Genomic DNA, 17,745 nt, shown 5'->3' with positions numbered 1-17,745 from the left:
AAATCCCCTCTCAGTCTTCTCTTCTCCAGCCTAAGCAGCCCCAAGTTCCTCAGCCTCTCCTCACCAGGCAGTGCTCCAGGCCCCTCATCATCCTTGCAGCCCTGCACTGGACCCTCAGGAAGATGGTGAGTGGCCTCAGGCTGAGGCTGGGGAGGTTTAGGTTGGACGTTAGGAGAGAGTGGTCAGGGACTGGAACGAGCTGCCCAGGGAGGTGGTGGAGTCCCCCACTCTGGATGTGTTTGGATGTGGTGCTTAGGGCTATGGTTTAAGGTGAATCTTGTACAGCAGGGGTCTAGGTTGGACTTGGTGCTCCTGAGGGGCTTTGCCAGCCTGGACGTGTCTGTGGTTCTGTGGGTATCCTGTGCTTCATCAGGCACGTTCAGCTCACCTTCTGAAGCTGCTCTGCAGTAGGTCTGAGTGGCCATGGTAGTAGTTCAAAATTCAGTGCTTCCTGAGACTCTGCCTGCTGGACCTCAGCCCTCCTTGGCCTTGCCTGTCCTGGAGCTGAGCAGCCGCGGTGGCCTCCAGAGGAGGTGCTGGTGGAGCAGTTTAGCTGGGTCGTGGTTTAACTCCAGTCACTAGCAGCAGTTGCCTGGGGGTCAGAGGAGCCTGTGCAGCAGATCCTGCTGGATTCACCTAGGGCTTGCTCTGCCGGGGCTGCCTGGCACACCATGGAGACACCTGGGCAGGACAGTCCTCTTCTGGTCAGTCCAGTGTCCAGAGCAGAGCATCTGCCAGGCCTGCAAGCCGAGCTCCACTCTGCAGGCCCTCTCAGCCCAGCTCAGCTCCCCTCCCAGCCCCCTCCCAGCTTGGCTGGTTTTGTCCAGCAGTGACTAAGCTTCCTGTTATTCCACTCTGTCAGTTTTTCCCCAATGCTGCTGTCGTGTTGAGCAATATTTACTTGCCAGCAGCTTCCTTTGCTGCTGTCCTGCTCCCTTCTCTTCCCACCTCCCTCTCACCAGCCATGCTTTGTTGTTAGCAGCTGCTACTGATGTTCACAGTCACTCAGTGCACTCCTGTCCACCACAACCAGTATAGGCTAAGAGAAGTGAAGCCCAGAAGAGCTTTAACTGCTCCAGGAGTGTGCTGTGAAGCAGCATTTAGCCTGCAGAAGGGACAGCTGTGCTTAGATTCTTCCTCTAAGCAGTGTTGTGGGTACAGCCAGGGTGGGCACCACGAGATTGTCCTCATGGTGAGTGCTGCTACTGTGTATGAAGGAATGGTTCCTGCCTGGCTGGAAACCCTGGGCACCTTGTGGTATAGAGGTGGTGGTTGGAAACCAAACATCTCTTCTCCAGCAGCAGCAGCTCAGGTAAAGCCTTCCTTCCAGAGCTCCAAGGGCAGCGTGAAGGTTGGTGGCTGGGTACCCAGCACAGGTGGCAGAGTGGGTGGTGGCTGGAGGTGTTTCTTGTAGACTCCCCTGGCACAAGGAGCTCTCCCAGCCCTCTGCACCAGGTGAAAAGGGACAGTCCTGATCCAGCATCTTGTGCAACTCAACCCACCAGAGCTGCTGGGGTAAAAATAACACCTCAGGAGGAACAAACAAGTTATTTTGGTGTGTGAGGGGTGGCCACCAGCCACCGAGCCAGGGCCTCGCCTGGCTGAGCCACCAAGGGCTCACTGAGGCATCCTGAGCAGGGGACAGTTGGGGCCTTTCTCCTGGTGTTCAGAAGGTGGGGGGGGTGGGGCATAGCAGGCTTCAGGGCTGTTGCTGCTCTCAGGCTCAGGGCTGTGTGCTGTCTGTGCTCCTGGGTGCATGGTGCTGGGTTCATTCGCTCCTGCTGAACTACTGAGCAAGGCTGGTACAATGCCCTTGCCATTGAGAGCTTGTTAGGAGTGGCAGTGCCAAGCTACAGGACAGCTTGGAGTTGGCACTTGGGTGAGGTGTGCTGAAGGGCTGTGTTGAGCTGACCCTTGAGCAGCTGGCCCCGTGCTGGGGCAGCAGAGCACTCCAGCTGCCCCTGTGCTCGGTGTGTTCAAGGCAAGGTTGGATGTGGCACTTGGTGCCATGGTCTAGCCTTGAGGTCTGTGGTAAAGGGTTGGACTTGATGATCTGTGAGGTCTCTTCCAACCCTGATGATACTGTGATACTGTGTGCTGCTGGCAGCAGCTCCCCACAGTGCCAGCTCCAGCCCTGCAGTGAGCAGTGGTGAGATGTGGGCACCTCTGGGTTTGGCTGGGTGTGCAGAGCAGCTCTTGGCTGCAGATTCTTGCTGTGCCCATCCCAAGGGCACAGTTCAATCCAGTGCCTCTTTTGTCACGGCTTTCGTAACTGCCACCAATGCTGCGTTTCTGTGGGCTCTGCCAGGCTGTGCCTACTGTGCAGTGGGGCACAAAACACAGGTCTCACAAGTGACAGAGGTCTCACAAATGGCTGTGCCCCAGGGCAGTGCTGTCTGGTGTACATTGGAGACAGGACCGTGTGCCATGGGGGCTGCTGCAGGAGCACATAACCCTGAACTTAGCTGGCACAGGGCTAGGGGGACTGGAGCAAAGCTGGAGATGGGTTGGTTCAGCCTGGCAGGGAACCTGTTTGCCATCAGCCCAGGAGAACCAAGCTGACTGCAGAGGGGCTGGTGGCAGTTTTTTGAAGGTGTGTTTTGTACCCAAGCAGAGCCCACCAGCTGTTGCAGTGCTGTTAGCTGCTGTAACAGCCAGGAGAGCCTCTGCTGCAGTCCCCTGCCATCTCTCCCCTGCCCCTCCGTGGCTTGCTCTGGCAGTACCAGCTCTGCAGTGGTGGAGTAGGAAGTGTGGAGGCTACTGAAGCAATGTGCTTCATCTGAGGAAGTTTAGTGCACTCTAAAATGCCTCATCTGTAGGGGTTAGGGACTGAGGAGCTGTCAGCATTCCTGAAGGTGCCTCCTTCCAGCCGCTTGCCCTGCACAGCTGTGCCCTGCAGTCAGAGGGTTTCCCTGCAGCTGAGGGCTGCTGGGTTTGGTTTTCCTGGTCCTGACTGAAAATGCCTGGCAAATTGATTCCATTTGTCCTTAAAATAGCACGTGCAGGTGCTGTATTTGCTAAGAGCAAGCAAAAGCCCTACAGAAGCGATAGCAAGATCTACAGATGCTGTTTGCAAGGCAAGAAAACAGAGGAGTGTGTAACTGTTGTGTAAACCACAGCAACAACCATGCTCAGGCAGAGGGGTTGGTTTGGATGTTCTTTTGAGGTCCCTTCCAGCTCCTAGAATCATAGAATCAAGCAGGTTGGAAGAGAGCTCCAAGCTCACCCAGCCCAACCTAGCACTCAGCCCTGCCCAATCACCAGACCATGGCACTAAGTGCCCCAGCCAGGCTTGGCTTCAGCACCTCCAGGGACAGAGACTCCCCCACCTCCCTGGGCAGCCCATTCCAATGCAGATCACTCTCTCTGCCAACAACTTCCTCCTAACAATTTGAGGCTGTGTCCCCTTGTTCTGTTGCTGGTTGCCTGGGAGAAGAGCCCAACCCCACCTGGCTACAGCCTCCCTTCAGGTAGTTGTAGACAGCAACATTCTGTGATTCTATAACCCCCCCAACGTGTCCCTGTGCTGTGGCATTTTCAGCTGCCATTCCAGCCGGGGTGCTGCGGGGCTGCAGTTTTCACCAGGGCTTCTCAATCTCAACCTCTAGGCCATAAAAATCCAGCCAGAAAATAATAACAGCCTTTGACCTTCAGAGAGCTGGCTGAAGGAGGAAGGGCCTTTGGTGTGCTGGTGGGAAGAGCAGAACAGTTTATTGATGGATGTAAATTTTGGTGTCATTCAGCAATGACCTTAACGATAAAGGTGAGGAGAGGCTGCCCAGCCCCGGCACAGCCTGGCACTTGGTGTCCTCACTTCATCTGGGGCTTCATCCCTCAGTCAAGTGAGGATGAGGCAGAGGAGACACCTCCCACATTCTCTGCCTGCAGTTTGCTTACAACCTAATTCTACAGGGGACCCAGCACCAGGAGCTTGCAGGAGACATTAAACACCACCACTGCAAAACTGCACTAGTGCCAGGGAGTTCTTCTGCCTTACCCAGGCTGCCCAGGGCAGTGTTGGAGTCCCCAGCCCTGGAAGGGTTTCCAGGACATGGAGATGTGGTGTTGAGGGCCTTGGTTTGGTGGTTTGAAAGTTCTCCTCCACCTCTACACTGCCCTGGTGAGACCTCAGTTTGAGTAGTGTGTTCAGTTTTGGGCTCTCCAGTTTCAGAGGGACAGGGATCTGCTGGAGAGGGTCCAGTGGAGGTCTGTGAGGATGATGAGGGGACTGGAGCACTGCCTGGTGAGGAGAGGCTGGGGGACCTGGGGCTGCTTAGGCTGGAGAAGACTGAGATGGGATTGAATCAATGTCTTTAACTATCTGAGAGCTGAGGGTCAGGAGTGGGGAGGACAGGCTCTGCTCCCTGCTCCCTGGGATAGGACAAGCAGCAATGGATGGAAGCTGCAGCACAGGAGGTTCCAGCTCAGCACAAGGAGGAACTTGTTGACTGGAAGGGTCCCAGAGCCTGGCACAGGCTGCTCAGAGAGGTTGTGGAGTCTCCTTGTGTGGAGCCTTTCCAGGCCTGTCTGGATGTGTTCCTGTGTGCCCTGAGCTCTGGCAGGGAGGGTGATCTCTTTGGGTCCCTTCCAACCTCTGACACCCTGTGAGCCTGTGACCTGGTGGTGATTGTTTAAGGACTGGACTTGATTTTGAAGGTCTGTTCTGACCAAGGCAGCTCTGTAGTGCTGTGTGTCATTGCCTGTGCAGTCTAGGGATGAGCTTTGTAAGCTGAGCACCAGGGTGGCATCACCCTGCAGCACAGGGGCAGCCAGGGCCACCCCAGCACCGTGTCCTGCTTGCTGCCAGCTCTCTGTGGTTGCCCTCAGTGTGTTCTGCTGGCAGATGCCAGCAGCAGGGATTGGCAATTTCTTCTCTCTTCAAATCACAAGAGCAAGCTTCTAGCAGTTGAGTTTTAAACTCGGCACTCACAGAGGAGAATTCTGTGGTGTCTTACTGGGGTGAGGGCACCAATTGCCCAGTTTAGACCACCAGGCCAACCACTTCCCCTTCTCTCCAGGTGGGAGAGACTTACAGTGCCAGTGCACTGCACGACAGTAACATCTGGGCTGTTTCACATCTGCATTCCTCTACCTTCAATGCTCTGTTTGATGTCTAATAGGACACCACCTGAGTCGAGGGGGTGGTGCAGGGAGTGAAAGGAGATGGGGTTGGGGTGGTGAGACAGCCAGCATGGCTCTCCAAACAGCTCTAGAATGCATCAGTGATGTAAAAAGGTCTGTAGTGACATGCAGAGTGTCACCCCCCTCCTGGTATTCCGTTAGATTTGTTGTGAAGGACCCCAGCTGATTCCAGCAGCTCTGCAGGATGAGGGCCATCTCCTTTTGGTTTGTCCCCCAGTTTGGATGCAGTGTTTGACACCTTCCTCTCTCCTGTCACACCAAAACCAGCCAGGAGCCTGCAGTTAGTAGGAAATGTTAGTTCTGCATTCAGCAGGTGCAATGGAACTCAATGGCTCTTCAGCTTCTGCTTCTCTTCATGATTTACTTGGAGCTGCTGAGCTCCTGAGTGCAGAGGCTAGGCCTGCAGGGGCTGTTGTCACACCAATCACTGCAGGGAGGTGGCACACCATGAGCAGAGCTGGTGGGGAAGGAGTCCTGGGCAGGTGGCACACCATGAGCAGAGCTGGTGGGGAAAGAGTCCTGGGCAGGTGGCACACCATGAGCAGAGCTGGTGGGGAAGGAGTCCTGGGCAGGTGGCACACCATGAGCAGAGCTGGTGGGGAAAGAGTCCTGGGCAGGTGGCACACCATGAGCAGAGCTGGTGGGGAAAGAGTCCTGGGCAGGTGGCACACCATGAGCAGAGCTGGTGGGGAAAGCAGTTCTATGTGCTGAAGCTGGTGAGGCTCTGTACAGCTCTGCCCCGTGCTGCTGGTGCTGTGTGAGGCAGTGACAATGCAGAGGTTTAATCTTGTCTGGGTTTTTCTTCATCTTGACAGAAAGTTACTCATTTTACTCTTAAAATGTTGGGTTTTACATGCTTGAGTAAGGATCAGGGGGATTACTAGAGATTGCTCTAAAGGGATTTTACGGCTTTAGGAGTTTCTGAAGCCCTGCTGGAAATGTCTCATAGCCTTAATGCTGTTGTGAGCCACCTGCAGCCCTGGGGAGGTGTTTGGGTTCCCTGGGGAAGCCTGCAAAACACAACTGCCTCCTGTCCTGCAGTGCAGCACTACCTGGGGGGCAGCTGGGGGAGGTGTCCTGCAGGCTTTCCATGCTCCACACAGAATCACAGAATTAGGCAGGTTGGAAAAGACCTCTGAGATCATTGGGTCCAACCTGTCAGCTAACACCTTCTAATTAACCAACCCATAGCACTAAGTGCCTCATGCAGCCTCCTCTTACCTCCAGAGATGGGCACTCCCCGGGCAGCCCATTCCAATGCCAATTGCTCTTGCTGGGAAGAACTTTCTAACATCCAGCCTGAACCTGCCCTGGCACAGCTTGAGGCTGTGTCCTCTCGTTCTGCCCCTGGGTGCCTGGCAGCAGAGCCCAACCCCACCTGGCGACAGCCTCCCTGCAGGTAGCTGTAGAGAGCTCCTCGAGGTAGCCTTCCCTGCTCTGCCCTGCCCCTTGCTGCCTGCAGCAGGGCCCGCATGGCTTAGCGGTGGCAGGCAGTGAGCAGCAGAGCTCAGAGGAGCCTGCCCCCCAACACTTCCACTTGCCCAGCTCTGGTTAAAGGGTTAGAAACGTCTGTGCAACCGGGGGCTGTTAGGAGACATCAGATGCAGAGGGTGCCAGCCCCAGCTGGACTGAGTGGGTCTGCAGTTTGTGCCTCAGGTCAGTGGAGTCAGCCCTGGAAGTCTTCTGTATTGCTTCAGCTGTGTCAGAGCGGTTGCCTGGGGGGCAGCTGCTGCAGCAGGCTGTGTGTGCAGTGTGCTTTAGCAGAGCAGCCCCCAGCCTACGTGCAGGGAATGTTCTCCTGTCCAACACGTGGCACCAGCAGGAATAGTTTGCCCATTTACAGGCAGTGTTGGGTTTTCCACAGCAGCCATCTTCCTGCCTGGGCTGCCAGCACAGAGTCACAGCACCATGCAGGTTGGCAAAGCCCCTCAGGACCACCAAGCCCAACCTGTTACCCTACTCTACAGATTCACCTTAAACCATAGCCCCAAGCACCACATCCAAACCACCCTTAAACACATCCAGGCTGGGTGACTCCACCACCTCCCTGGGCAGCTCATTCCAGTCCCTGACCACTTTCTCCATGAAAACCTTTTCCTAATGTCCAGTGTAAACCTCCCCAGTCTCAGCTTGAGGCCATTCCCCCTTGGTCTTTCTCCAGTTTCCTATGATGCTCTGAGCTCTCTGCTCCAGGAAGGAATTTCTGCTCCCTAGCAGAGGAAGGTGTCTGGTTTGGATCAAAACCACTCGGTTCTCTGAGAGCCATCCAGCTCTGGCTCTCATGGGTGTGAGAGGGGATGGCTGCTTCATCATGGGGGGACCAGCAGCACTGGGAACAGGCATCCTCAGCTCTGGCAACAGCTACCCAGTGCTGTGGCACACCTGGGACTGCCAGAGTGGCTGAGTTAGTTATGTCAGTTGTTAATCACAATGACAGAGCAGCTGTGGGTGGTACATCCTTGTGCAGGGCAGGTAGGATGTGCAGCTCTTGTAGGAGCAGCTGCTGGCCACAGAAATGTTTGGGTTTGTTTTTAGGAGGTGCCCTGTTAAATAGTGGTGCAGTGTGCAGGTGACACACCTGAGGGATGGGATCCATCCAGAAGAGACCTGGACAAGCTCAAGAAGTGGGCCCCTGTGAACCTCATGAGGTCCAACAAGGCCAGGTGCAAGGCCCTGCAAGTGGGTTGGGGCATATCTTGCTATCAACACAGGCAGCCCAGAGCCAGCCCTGTCCTGGGCTGACCCCAGGGATGCTGGAGGCAGAGCTAGGGTTTGTTGCAGGGACACTGGGGCAGAGCTAGGGTTTGTTGCAGGGATGCTGGGGGCAGAGCTAGGGTTTGTTGCAGGGACGCTGGGGCAGAGCTAGGGTTTGTTGCAGGGACACTGGGGCAGAGCTAGGGTGTGTTGCAGGGACACTGGGGCAGAGCTAGGGTTTGTTGCAGGGATGCTGGGGGCAGAGGAAGTGGTTCATTCAGGGATACTGGGGGAAGAGCCAGGGTCTGTTCCAGGGACGCTGTGTGAAGAGCTAGGGCTTGTTTCAAGGAGCTCAAGGTAAGAGCCTGGGTCCATCCCAGTAACATCTCCACATGTAATGAGCTGCATGCTGGTGCTGTGGTTTCTGCTCTGCCCCTGGATTTCTCTGGTGCTGTCTCCTGGCAGGGTGTTGGTGGAGTGCTGAAAGCAAGCAGCTCCTGCCTGGCTTGGGCAGCAGCAGCTCTTGTGTAAACAGGGGCAGAGCGGAGCAGCAAACGCTCCGCAGCTACTGCAGTGCTGTAAAAATAGCACAAACAGCCCCAGCAGGGCTCCCGGCAGGGCTGCAGCACAGCTGAACCTTCCCAGCCCACCAGCTGCCTTTGGGACACTTGTCCCTGCCCCTGTGGTCACCCGCGGAGGGTGGTCGAACTTACCTGACTGCAGCAGCACAGGGAAGCTCTGGAGCCGGGCAGCTTGCCCTAGCTGCAGGAGGGGCTGGGGCTGTCCCTGGGCTGTGTCGCTGAGGCTGTTTGTTGTTTCTGGGTGGCTGCTGCGGAAGGTTAAGCTGAGGGAGCAGTGGCAGGACGGTGGTGCTCAGCGTGCGCTGAAGGGTGAGCTTTGCTTGGAGCCTCTCCCTTCCCGGTTCCTCCGCATGCCTGCGGGGTTGTGCCCCATCTGGTGGCTGCCGCTCAGCTCTTCAGCGGAGGATGTTCTCTGGCACTTCGGCCATCCCGGGCTGTTGGTCTGCCTCATCACCAGCATCCTTGCAAACAGCAGTGCAGGCAGATGGGATTTACAGGATTTGGTGCCAAGTTGATGTCCCCCGGCAACTGGCACAGTTGTGCCAGAACCTGTCCAGGTGCAGAGCTGACACCAGTGACACATCAAGGTGCTGCAAGTAGAATTGCTTTGGGAAGCTCTGCTTTGGGAACCCCAGCCTGAGATTCAGGGGGCACTGGAGATGGCAGGAGCCCTGGGGATGCTTCTGGAAAAGGAGAGTTCCTGGTGGGCATTGCACTAGGTGGCCAAGGAGACCAATGGCATCCTGGGCTGGCTCAGGAGCAGTGTGGGGTTGAATCTGCAGGTTGAGGTCAGCTTTGGTAATTGCTTTTCTCTGGTTCTAACCACATGCTGGAGCTTCATGGGACTCAGTCAGCAGCATTTGGCTCTGATTTTTATGCCGTGCTGATGGGAGGTACCATTGAGTCCAGCCTTTAACCCAGCACTGGCAGGTCACAGGCTCACAGCATGTCAGGGGTTGGAAGGGACCCAAAGGGATCATCCAGTCCAACCCCCTGCCAGAGCAGGACCATCCAATCTAGCTCAGGGCACACAGGAACACATCCACACAGGCCTTGAAAGGCTTCAGAGAAGGAGGCTCCTCGGCCTCTCTGTCAGCCTGTGCCAGGCTCTGGGACCCTTTCAGTCAAGAAGTTCCCCCTTGTGTTGAGCTGGAACCTCCTGTGCTCCAAGTCACCACCAAACCGTGCCCCTCAGCACCACTTCTCCACAGCTTTGAAACCCCTCCAGGGACAGAGACTCCTCCACTGCCTTGGGCAGCCTGAGCCAGACATTGGCAATGCTTTTGGGGCAGAAATAGTTCCTCATATCCAATCTGTACCTCCTCTGTAGGGGGAAGAATCCATGTTCCATAAACACAAATTCCCATGGCCACCATCACTTTGCCTTTTCTACTTCTAAATCATCAGTGTTTGTTCCTGAGGAGTCCTAATCCATATTTGCAGTAGGAAACTCCATTCCCCTGCAGAAATATTTTCTCAGGCCTCATGTGTTGTGTTCCCCCAGCTTATCTGTGGTGTGGTTGTTATGCCTGTAGATTGGTGCATTCTCTGCCCCCTGTCCTGGTTGCTTTCCAGCACTTGGGCTGGGTGATCTTAGAGGACTTTTCCAGGCTAAACAATTCTGTGATTCTATGCTTTGGGGCTGTGTTATTTGGGGGAGCTTCTTGCAGATGACCTCAGTGGTCCTTCCCATACCTCAGCTGTGTCAAGGACACACCAAGGAGCAGTCTCCAGTCTATGTCAAAGGAAGGCAAAGGCCCCACAAAGTCCCCCCCAAGGGCTTGGGGCCCCCTCAAAATCCTGCCCTGAGGAGACCAGGGTCTGCTGAATTTCACCCAAGGAATTATGCCCAGGGAATGAATGGGTGCTCAGGAGGATGGATACCCTTTGCTGTGTCCCAGTGTGGTCTGTATGCACCTGTGGGCTTGGTGTGCAGCCAAGAGATGCACAGAGCCTCCCAGCTTGTTCTGAGGAGCAGGGGGGTCCTCTGGCACCAGCTGGCACTTGACTGGCAGGGGTTTGAAGAGCTTTGCCTTGCAGCAGGAGAGACAGCTCGGGAGCAGGGCAGCACCAGACCCTTTCTCCCAGCCCTGAGGACAGAGCAAGCTCATGGCACAGCTGGGTTGCTGGCAGATCCTATCAGGGGCACAGCTGGATTGCTGGCAGATCCTGTCAGGAATGGGGGTTTGACTTTGGGAGCAAGATCTCAGTACGAGGTCAGACTCTATTGGATTTGTTTGCTTCCTGATCAGACTGGCTTCTTTCTTAAACTGAGACTGCCTTTTGCCTTGTCACTGCTCCTGCTGGCATGTATTTCAAAGATGAATGAGGAGAGGAAAATAAATGTCATGTCTGGCTTCATCCAGAGAAGGATGAAGTTCTGCTTTGCACCTGGGATTTGTCCTTATCATCCCTTTAGTGAAAGTGCAGCCCCGGTGGCACCACGTGAAGGGACAATTAGTGTGTGAAGCGTCCCTGGTAATGAAGGTGTATTTTCTCAGGTCTTAGGGTGTGAGATCACAGCTGGCCTGTTCTCTTCCACGGGAGAGGAGGATTCTGTTCTGCAGGAGAGGGAGATTCTGTTCCCCAGGAGAGAAGGATTCTCTTCTCTTACCGAGGAGATGAGGATTCTGTTCCTCAGGAGAGGAGGATTCTGTTCCCCAGTAGAGGGGGATTCTGGTCCCCAGGAGAGGAGGATTCTCTTCTATTCCCCAGGAGAGGAGTATTCTGTTCCCCAGTAAAGGGGGATTCTGGTCCTCAGGAGAGGAGGGTTCTGGTCCCCAGGAGAGAAGGATTCTGTTCCCCAGGAGAGGGGGATTCTGGTCCCCAGGAGAGGAGGATTCTGGTCCCCAGGAGAGGAGGACTCTGCTCCTCAGGAGAGGAGGATTCTGTTGGCCAGGAGAGGGGGACTCTGGTCCCCAGGAGAGGAGGAGTCTCTGCTCTTCCCCAGGAGAGAGGGATTCTGTTCCCCAGGGGAGGGGATTCTCTTTGACCTCTCTGACTGTCGAGAGAGTTGTCTGAGCAGGGCTGTCCTGTGTGTGAGGCTGGTTTACTTGGTAACAAGGAGAGATGCTGTACACAGAATTATTTCTTCTTATTTCTGGGCTGTCTATCTGATGGATGTTCTTTCATCCAAATAAAATTAGTGCCTGGAATTGGTTGTTTACCATGTCTGAATTTAATGAAAAATTAGGGAACAAATCAATTCTGATTCTCTTGTTTGGTTTATACAACTGCAAGAAGAAATGCATCATAGCTCAAAGATTTTCTTCAGAGGTGCTGTGCTGCAGGTCTAGTGAAGGAGCTGCTCTTCCTGGTCACAGTGCTGCTGTGATCACAGCTCTGGCTGGCAGCTCAGTGCTGCTCATGTCCCAGCGTGGCAGAAAGAAAAGCATTTTGAGAGCAGGCAGTGAAGCTTTGCAGGCTCAGTGCTGCAGCCACACCACCTGCCCTTGCTTGGTTTTCTGGCTTCCTGGAGGCAAATCTGTGGGCAGGAGGAGCCCGTGGGCACAGGGAAGGGCATGCTGGACTTGGCATGCCCACGTTCAGTTACTTCTGAAAGCAGCAGCAGCTTGTGGAGGTGTGCTGCAGAAACACTGCCAAAGCCAGCAGCTGGCACCTGGATGGTCCAGTGGCTGTGGTCAGTAAGTGATGGCTTAGAGAAACAGCTGGAGGTTTTGCTCCAGGGTCTGTGTTGTGTTGTGGTTTAGCCCATGCCATAAGGAACAAAGATGCTGCTCCACCTTCTAAGCCAACTGTGTCAATTCTCTTCCTCAGGGTCGATGTTCAAGGGAAAACTGCAAATATCTTCACCCACCACCACACTTAAAAACACAGCTGGAGATCAATGGACGCAATAACCTGATCCAGCAGAAGAACATGGCCATGCTGGCCCAGCAGATGCAGCTTGCCAATGCCATGATGCCTGGTGCCCCACTGCAGCCCGTGGTAGGTGCTCTTTCTGGCTTCCACCTGTGGGTGCAGGGGGTTGTGGGTGGAGGAAGTTCACAGCTGTGCTCTTCTGTTGTACGCTGGAATGTCAGGAGCTGGTGATGAGGAATCAAATGCAGCTAAATGCTGCTCTGTTTCTTTCCCTGCTGCTTAATTCTCCCTTGCAGTAGTATTGTTAATTGAATTAATTTGGTTCATATGATTTTTTGCAACATAGAATCATAGAATCAGTCATGGTTGGAAGGGACCACAAAGATCATTTGGTTCCAGCCCTCCTGCCATGCCCAGGGACACCTGGCACTAGATCCCACAGATGTCAGGAGATGGTGATGAGGAATCAAATGCAGCTAAATGCTGCTCTGTTTCTCTCCCTGCTGCTTAATTCTCCCTTGCAGTAGTGTTGTTAATTGAATTAATCTGGTTCATTTGATTTTTTGCAACTTACAATCACAGAATCAGTCATGGTTGGAAGGGACCACAAAGATCATTCGTTTCCAACCCCTCTGCCATGCCCAGGGACACCTCACACTAGATCAGGCTGTCCAGAGGCTCATCCAGCCTGGCCTTAAACACCTCCATGAGGGATGAGGCTTCCACCACCTCCCTGGGCAACCCCTGCCATGCTCTCACCATCCTCATGGTGAAGAACTTCCTAACCTCCAGGCTGAATCTCCCCGTTTCTAACTTTGTTTCTCACAGTGGAGTGAGTGATCCATGTGGGATTTCCCTCAACAGGTGTTTCCTTTGCAATTTCACAAGCTCTAGGAAATTCCTGGCTTTGAGAAGAAGATTCCCACTGGGTGCTTTCCATCTTCTCAGGGAATTACCTGAAGGCTTAGGTTGGACATGAGAAGAAACTTCTCAAACAGTGGCACAGGCTGCCTGGGGGGGTGGCTGAATCCCCATCCCTGAAGGGTTTAAAAGCCACTGAGATGTGGTGCTGAGGGCCATGGCTTAGCTCACAACTTGGTAGAGTTAGAGAATTGTTGGACTTGATGATCTTAAAGGTCTTTTCCAACCCAAACCATTGCTGGATTCCATGAGTTGGACTTTGATTTCCACAGCACTGTCAGGCAGAGCAAAAGGCTTTCCCTGAGTGATGTATGGAGCCTGTCAGGCTAAGCTGCACCATCTCCAGCTTGGGCTTGGCAGGAAGAGGAACAACAAATAAGCAGATTTTCTACAAGCAGCCAAGGGGTGGGGAAGGAGAATCAATCAGAAAGCTCTCATCTGGTGACAGTAAAATCTGACCATGCATCTCTGTTCGGTCAGGGCAGCCTCTCCTTTTTTGCTCACACCTCCAGAAGTGAGAATGGTGTAAAGGTTGAGTAAGAAAATGGATTAGTTGTTCTGGTTTGGTTTGGTTTTAATGAGGACTGTATTGTAGAAGTATCCAGGAAGGTAGTGAGTGAATGCAGGAAGGACACAAATCATCTTCTGAGTTCTTCAGTGCAAGGTTTTTGTTGTCCTTAAAAAGAAGCCCATGGAATGTGTGGGTTAAGCATGATGCCCCCTTCCTGGCACCATTCAGGGCCAGCTTAGATGGTGCCTCGAGCAGCTTTCTCTAGGGGAAGTTCCAAACCCCATGGCAAGGGTTTTGGAACTAGATGATCTTGAAGGTCTTTTCCATCCCAAACCATTTTGTGATTCTTACAGTGAACACAGGGCATTGTTCCAGGAAATCAAACAGCCTGGCTGAGCCTTGCTCTGCAGCCACCCCTTGCTTCAGCATCCTGAAGGTGGTTGGCATCACCCCAGCAGCCAGGTACACTTCTGAGAGCTGAACACCCTGTGCCAGGCCCCCCTCTAATGCAATCCAGAGAGCTCCTTTGAGCTAACCTCAGAAGACATTTTGCCCAGAAGCCTTTGGATATCAATTTCTAGCTGAGACATTAGAGGGCACTGATTAATGTATGAGTGAGACTGCTGCTGGTTAATGCATGAGCCAGGCTGGAAAGGCAAACAGTGCCCCCCTGGCTGGAGCTCTCCCTTTCAATGGCTAAAATGGCAACAAAAGGGAAAATAACTTGGAAAAAATACATAAACCAAATCTGTCTGCATTAGCACTTCTCTGACAGTTCTTTTATGCCTTTCTTGCTGGCAGAGGGAGGACTTAGGGAGTATAATTCACCTCTGGATACCTTCCTTAGGAAACTTCACTTGGTTAGAGGAGTTCTTCAGCTTCCATTTCGCACAGCACACTGACAGTTGCTCCTCAACATGCAGCTAAACCCTCAGGATAAGTCAGCTCAGCAGCAAGGACTCTGCTGCTTGTGCCAAGTGGTTGGCTGGCTCCCTGCTTTTTGAGTCTGCAAAACACCAGGGAGTATTCTGTAGCTTATTTGATGCAGTTCTTGTCACCGTTACTGTCCCGCAGAGCTTTCTGCCTGGCTGCTGGCAGGGACAGCAGGAAATGCTGTGCTGGGATCCTCACAGGAAACTGCAGAGTGTGAGGAGGTAGCACCTTGTGCTCTCTGCCTTTGGGTTGCTTTTCTTGAACTAAAACTGTGTCACCCTAGCAAGGTGGAGCTGAGGCAGCACCAGCACACAGCCAGCAGATGCTGAGCTTTGGAGATGCCTCAACCCCTTGCTCCCACCTTGCAGAACTGGGGCTGCCTGTGAGCTGCTGCCAGATCAGAATTCGGAGCAAAGTGCAGTGTCTGTGCAGTCAGACAGCTGAGGGCAGGCTGTAATTTACGTGCTGCAACTGCAGAGTGACCTCAGAGAGACGTTTCAGTCTCAGCAGCTCGGGCACACAGCTTTACTTCCCCTGCCTGCTTTGGAGGCCAGCAGCACAGCATCAGTGCCAGCAGAGTGATGTTTGAGACTAAGAGAAGTGCAGCCAGCAGCAGTGAGAACCATGGCTTCAAACATTCATCCCTCTTAAGCTGTTGGTGAGTTTGTTTCATGAGCTGTGCTGGGTTTGTTGAAGCAGTCTGCAGGCACACAGCAGCAGCTGGGAGGACATGGACAAAATCCCAGTGCAGTCCTTTGGATTAGCTGCCTTTTTAATAACAAGGGAGGCTGGTGTGATCTAAATCAAATTGAAATGCTCCTTTGTGCTCACTCACAGAGTCCCTAAGCAGCAGAATTGAAGCCAGTGTAATTTGAAGGGCAGCACAAGCCTTGTAGCTCTACCTTGGCTGTAGAAGAATGATGGAATCAGAGATTCTGGGCTCATTCCCTGGCACGTTGCTGGAGTTCAGGCATCACAGGCTGGGTGTTCTCAGGATCTGGTGGTCTCTTAGAGTTCTTTTCCAACCAAAGCAACTCTGTGATTCTCAGAATTAGTCCCATTCAATGCCAGGACCCATGGCAAGAGTGTCCCAGCAGTATATTTCCAAGTGGATGTCATACTTACTCATTTGGCCTTAAAGCGACCTGATTATTTAGCTCAGTGGAAAGGGGATCTTGCTCCAGGCTGCTCTGACAACTTGATTTCTGTCCTCCCATCCAGCCATGCCTCAGTCTGGTTTGTTTCACAACAATCAATACTCTGCTCTGACAAAAGGCAGTGAACTAATGACAGATTAATTTGGTAGGCACAGCAGCAGGATCTTTTCCCTCTTACTGCTGGTTGGTAAAGGGTTTGACATCAGACTTGGCAGACAGAAAATAGTTGGGTTCAGTGAGCTTTTCCAACCCAAAACCATTATGTGATGAAGATTTCAATTATCTTAGCTGCAGGTAATGTCTGTGGACTTTTCCCACCTCTTTTTTCAGATCACTCTTTTATCTGCCTTTAGCTGGCACTCAAAGGAGGGGAGGTGGAATGGGGAGTGGGAGTCCTGTGTCCTGCTGACCACAGGCAGCCAGACCCCAAGGAGGAGCCCTGTCTGGGTCAGTGCTGCCCTGCATGCTTGTAGATCACTTCAGGGGATCTGAGCTCAGCTAGATCAGGGTTTTTTTTGGTTCATCCAGACCTGCACAGGCTGGAGAGGAACTGGCATTGGAACAGGCTGTTGAGGGGGGTGATAGAATCATAGAATCAAGCAGGTTGGAAGAGAGCTCCAAGCTCAGCCAGCCCAACCTAGCACCCAGCCCTGCCCAACCAACCAGACCATGGCACTAAGTGCCCCAGCCAGGCTTGGCTGCAACACCTCCAGGGACGGCGACTCCAGCACCTCCCTGGGCAGCCCATTCCAATGCCAATCACTCTCTCTGACAACAACTTCCTCCTAACATCCAGCCTAGACCTCCCCTGCCACAGCTTGAGGCTGTGTCCCCTTCTTCTGTTGCTGGGTGCCTGGCAGCAGAGCCCAACCCCACCTGGCTACAGCCTCCCTGCCGGGAGCTGCAGGCAGCAATGAGCTCTGCCCTGAGCCTCCTCTGCTGCAGGCTGCACCCCCCCAGCTCCCTCAGCCTCTCCTCACAGGGCTCTGCTCCAGGCCCCTCCCCAGCCTTGCTGCCCTTCTCCAAACACCTTCCAGCACCTCAACATCTCTCTGCAATGGAGGAGCCCAGAACTGGACACAGCACTGCAGGATTGGCCTGAGCAGTGCTGAGCACAGGGGCAGAAGAACCTCCCTTGTCCTGCTGCCCACACTGCTCCTGAGCCAGCCCAGGATGCCATTGGCTCTGCTGCCCACCTGGGCACTGCTGCCTCCTCTTCAGCTACTACCTAACAGCACCCCCTTTCTGCCAGGCTGCTCTCAGCCACTCTGGCCCCAGCCTGTAGTGTTGCTTGGGGTTGTTGTGGCCAAAGTGCAGAACTCTGCCCTTGGCCTTCTTCAATCTCATCCCCTTGGTCTCTGCCCACCCATGCAGCCTGGCCAGGTCCCTCTGCAGGGCTCTCCTACCCTCCAACAGCTCCACAGCTGCTCCTAGCTTGGTGTCATACAGTCACCATCCCTGAAGGTACTCAAGAAATATGGAACATGGCACTTTGGGGCATGTTTTCCTGGCCATGGTGGTGTTAGGTCAGTGGTTGGGCTCATGGATCTTTTCTAACCCAAACAATTCTATGATTCTATGAACCTCTTGAAGTCCAGCAAGTGCAAGTGTAGAGTCCTGCCCCTGGGAGGAACAAACTCCTTCAGCAACAGAGGTGAGGAGTGACCTGCTGGCCTGTGTAGAGCCACAGTGCAAACCACCTGTGAGTCCCAAAAGCACACGAGGTGGCTGTGGTGAACCTGCTGCTGTTGTGCAGTGCTCTGAAGGCTGCAGGGTGTTTGGGTTAGTGTAGAATGATCTCAGTAGGAAGTAGATGGAGTGGGGTTTTTATTGACTGTGCAGAGAGTCTGTTGGGCTGAAGTCAAACACTGCTATCTCTGGAGTCACACTGACAGGCTGGGCCCTGCCTCTGGTGTTCATTATTGCATAGCTGATAACACAGCCACGAGGAGTGCAGTCAGTTAATAGTGAGGCAGGAGCAGGG

General features: G+C 53.7%; 1 protein-coding gene across 9 annotated transcripts in view; it reads left to right on the top strand.

Annotated features, from left to right (window-relative positions):
• Window positions 1-17,745, top strand: part of MBNL1 (muscleblind like splicing regulator 1) — an 84,966-nt gene that overhangs the window by 44,277 nt on the left and 22,944 nt on the right. For all 9 annotated transcript variants that reach the window (XM_064165463.1, XM_064165461.1, XM_064165454.1 and 6 more), the window contains one exon: window positions 12,195-12,365. In XM_064165463.1, the coding sequence (XP_064021533.1) occupies window positions 12,297-12,365 (69 nt within the window). In that variant the 5' untranslated portion in view covers window positions 12,195-12,296. The remainder of the gene's footprint in view (window positions 1-12,194; window positions 12,366-17,745) is intronic.

This window comes from Pogoniulus pusillus, chromosome 26, assembly GCF_015220805.1.
Source record: "Pogoniulus pusillus isolate bPogPus1 chromosome 26, bPogPus1.pri, whole genome shotgun sequence".
NCBI classification, from domain to species: domain Eukaryota; kingdom Metazoa; phylum Chordata; class Aves; order Piciformes; family Lybiidae; genus Pogoniulus; species Pogoniulus pusillus.
The sequence above is the reverse complement of the archived record's forward strand: the minus strand, read 5'-3'. Positions and strand labels throughout refer to the sequence as shown.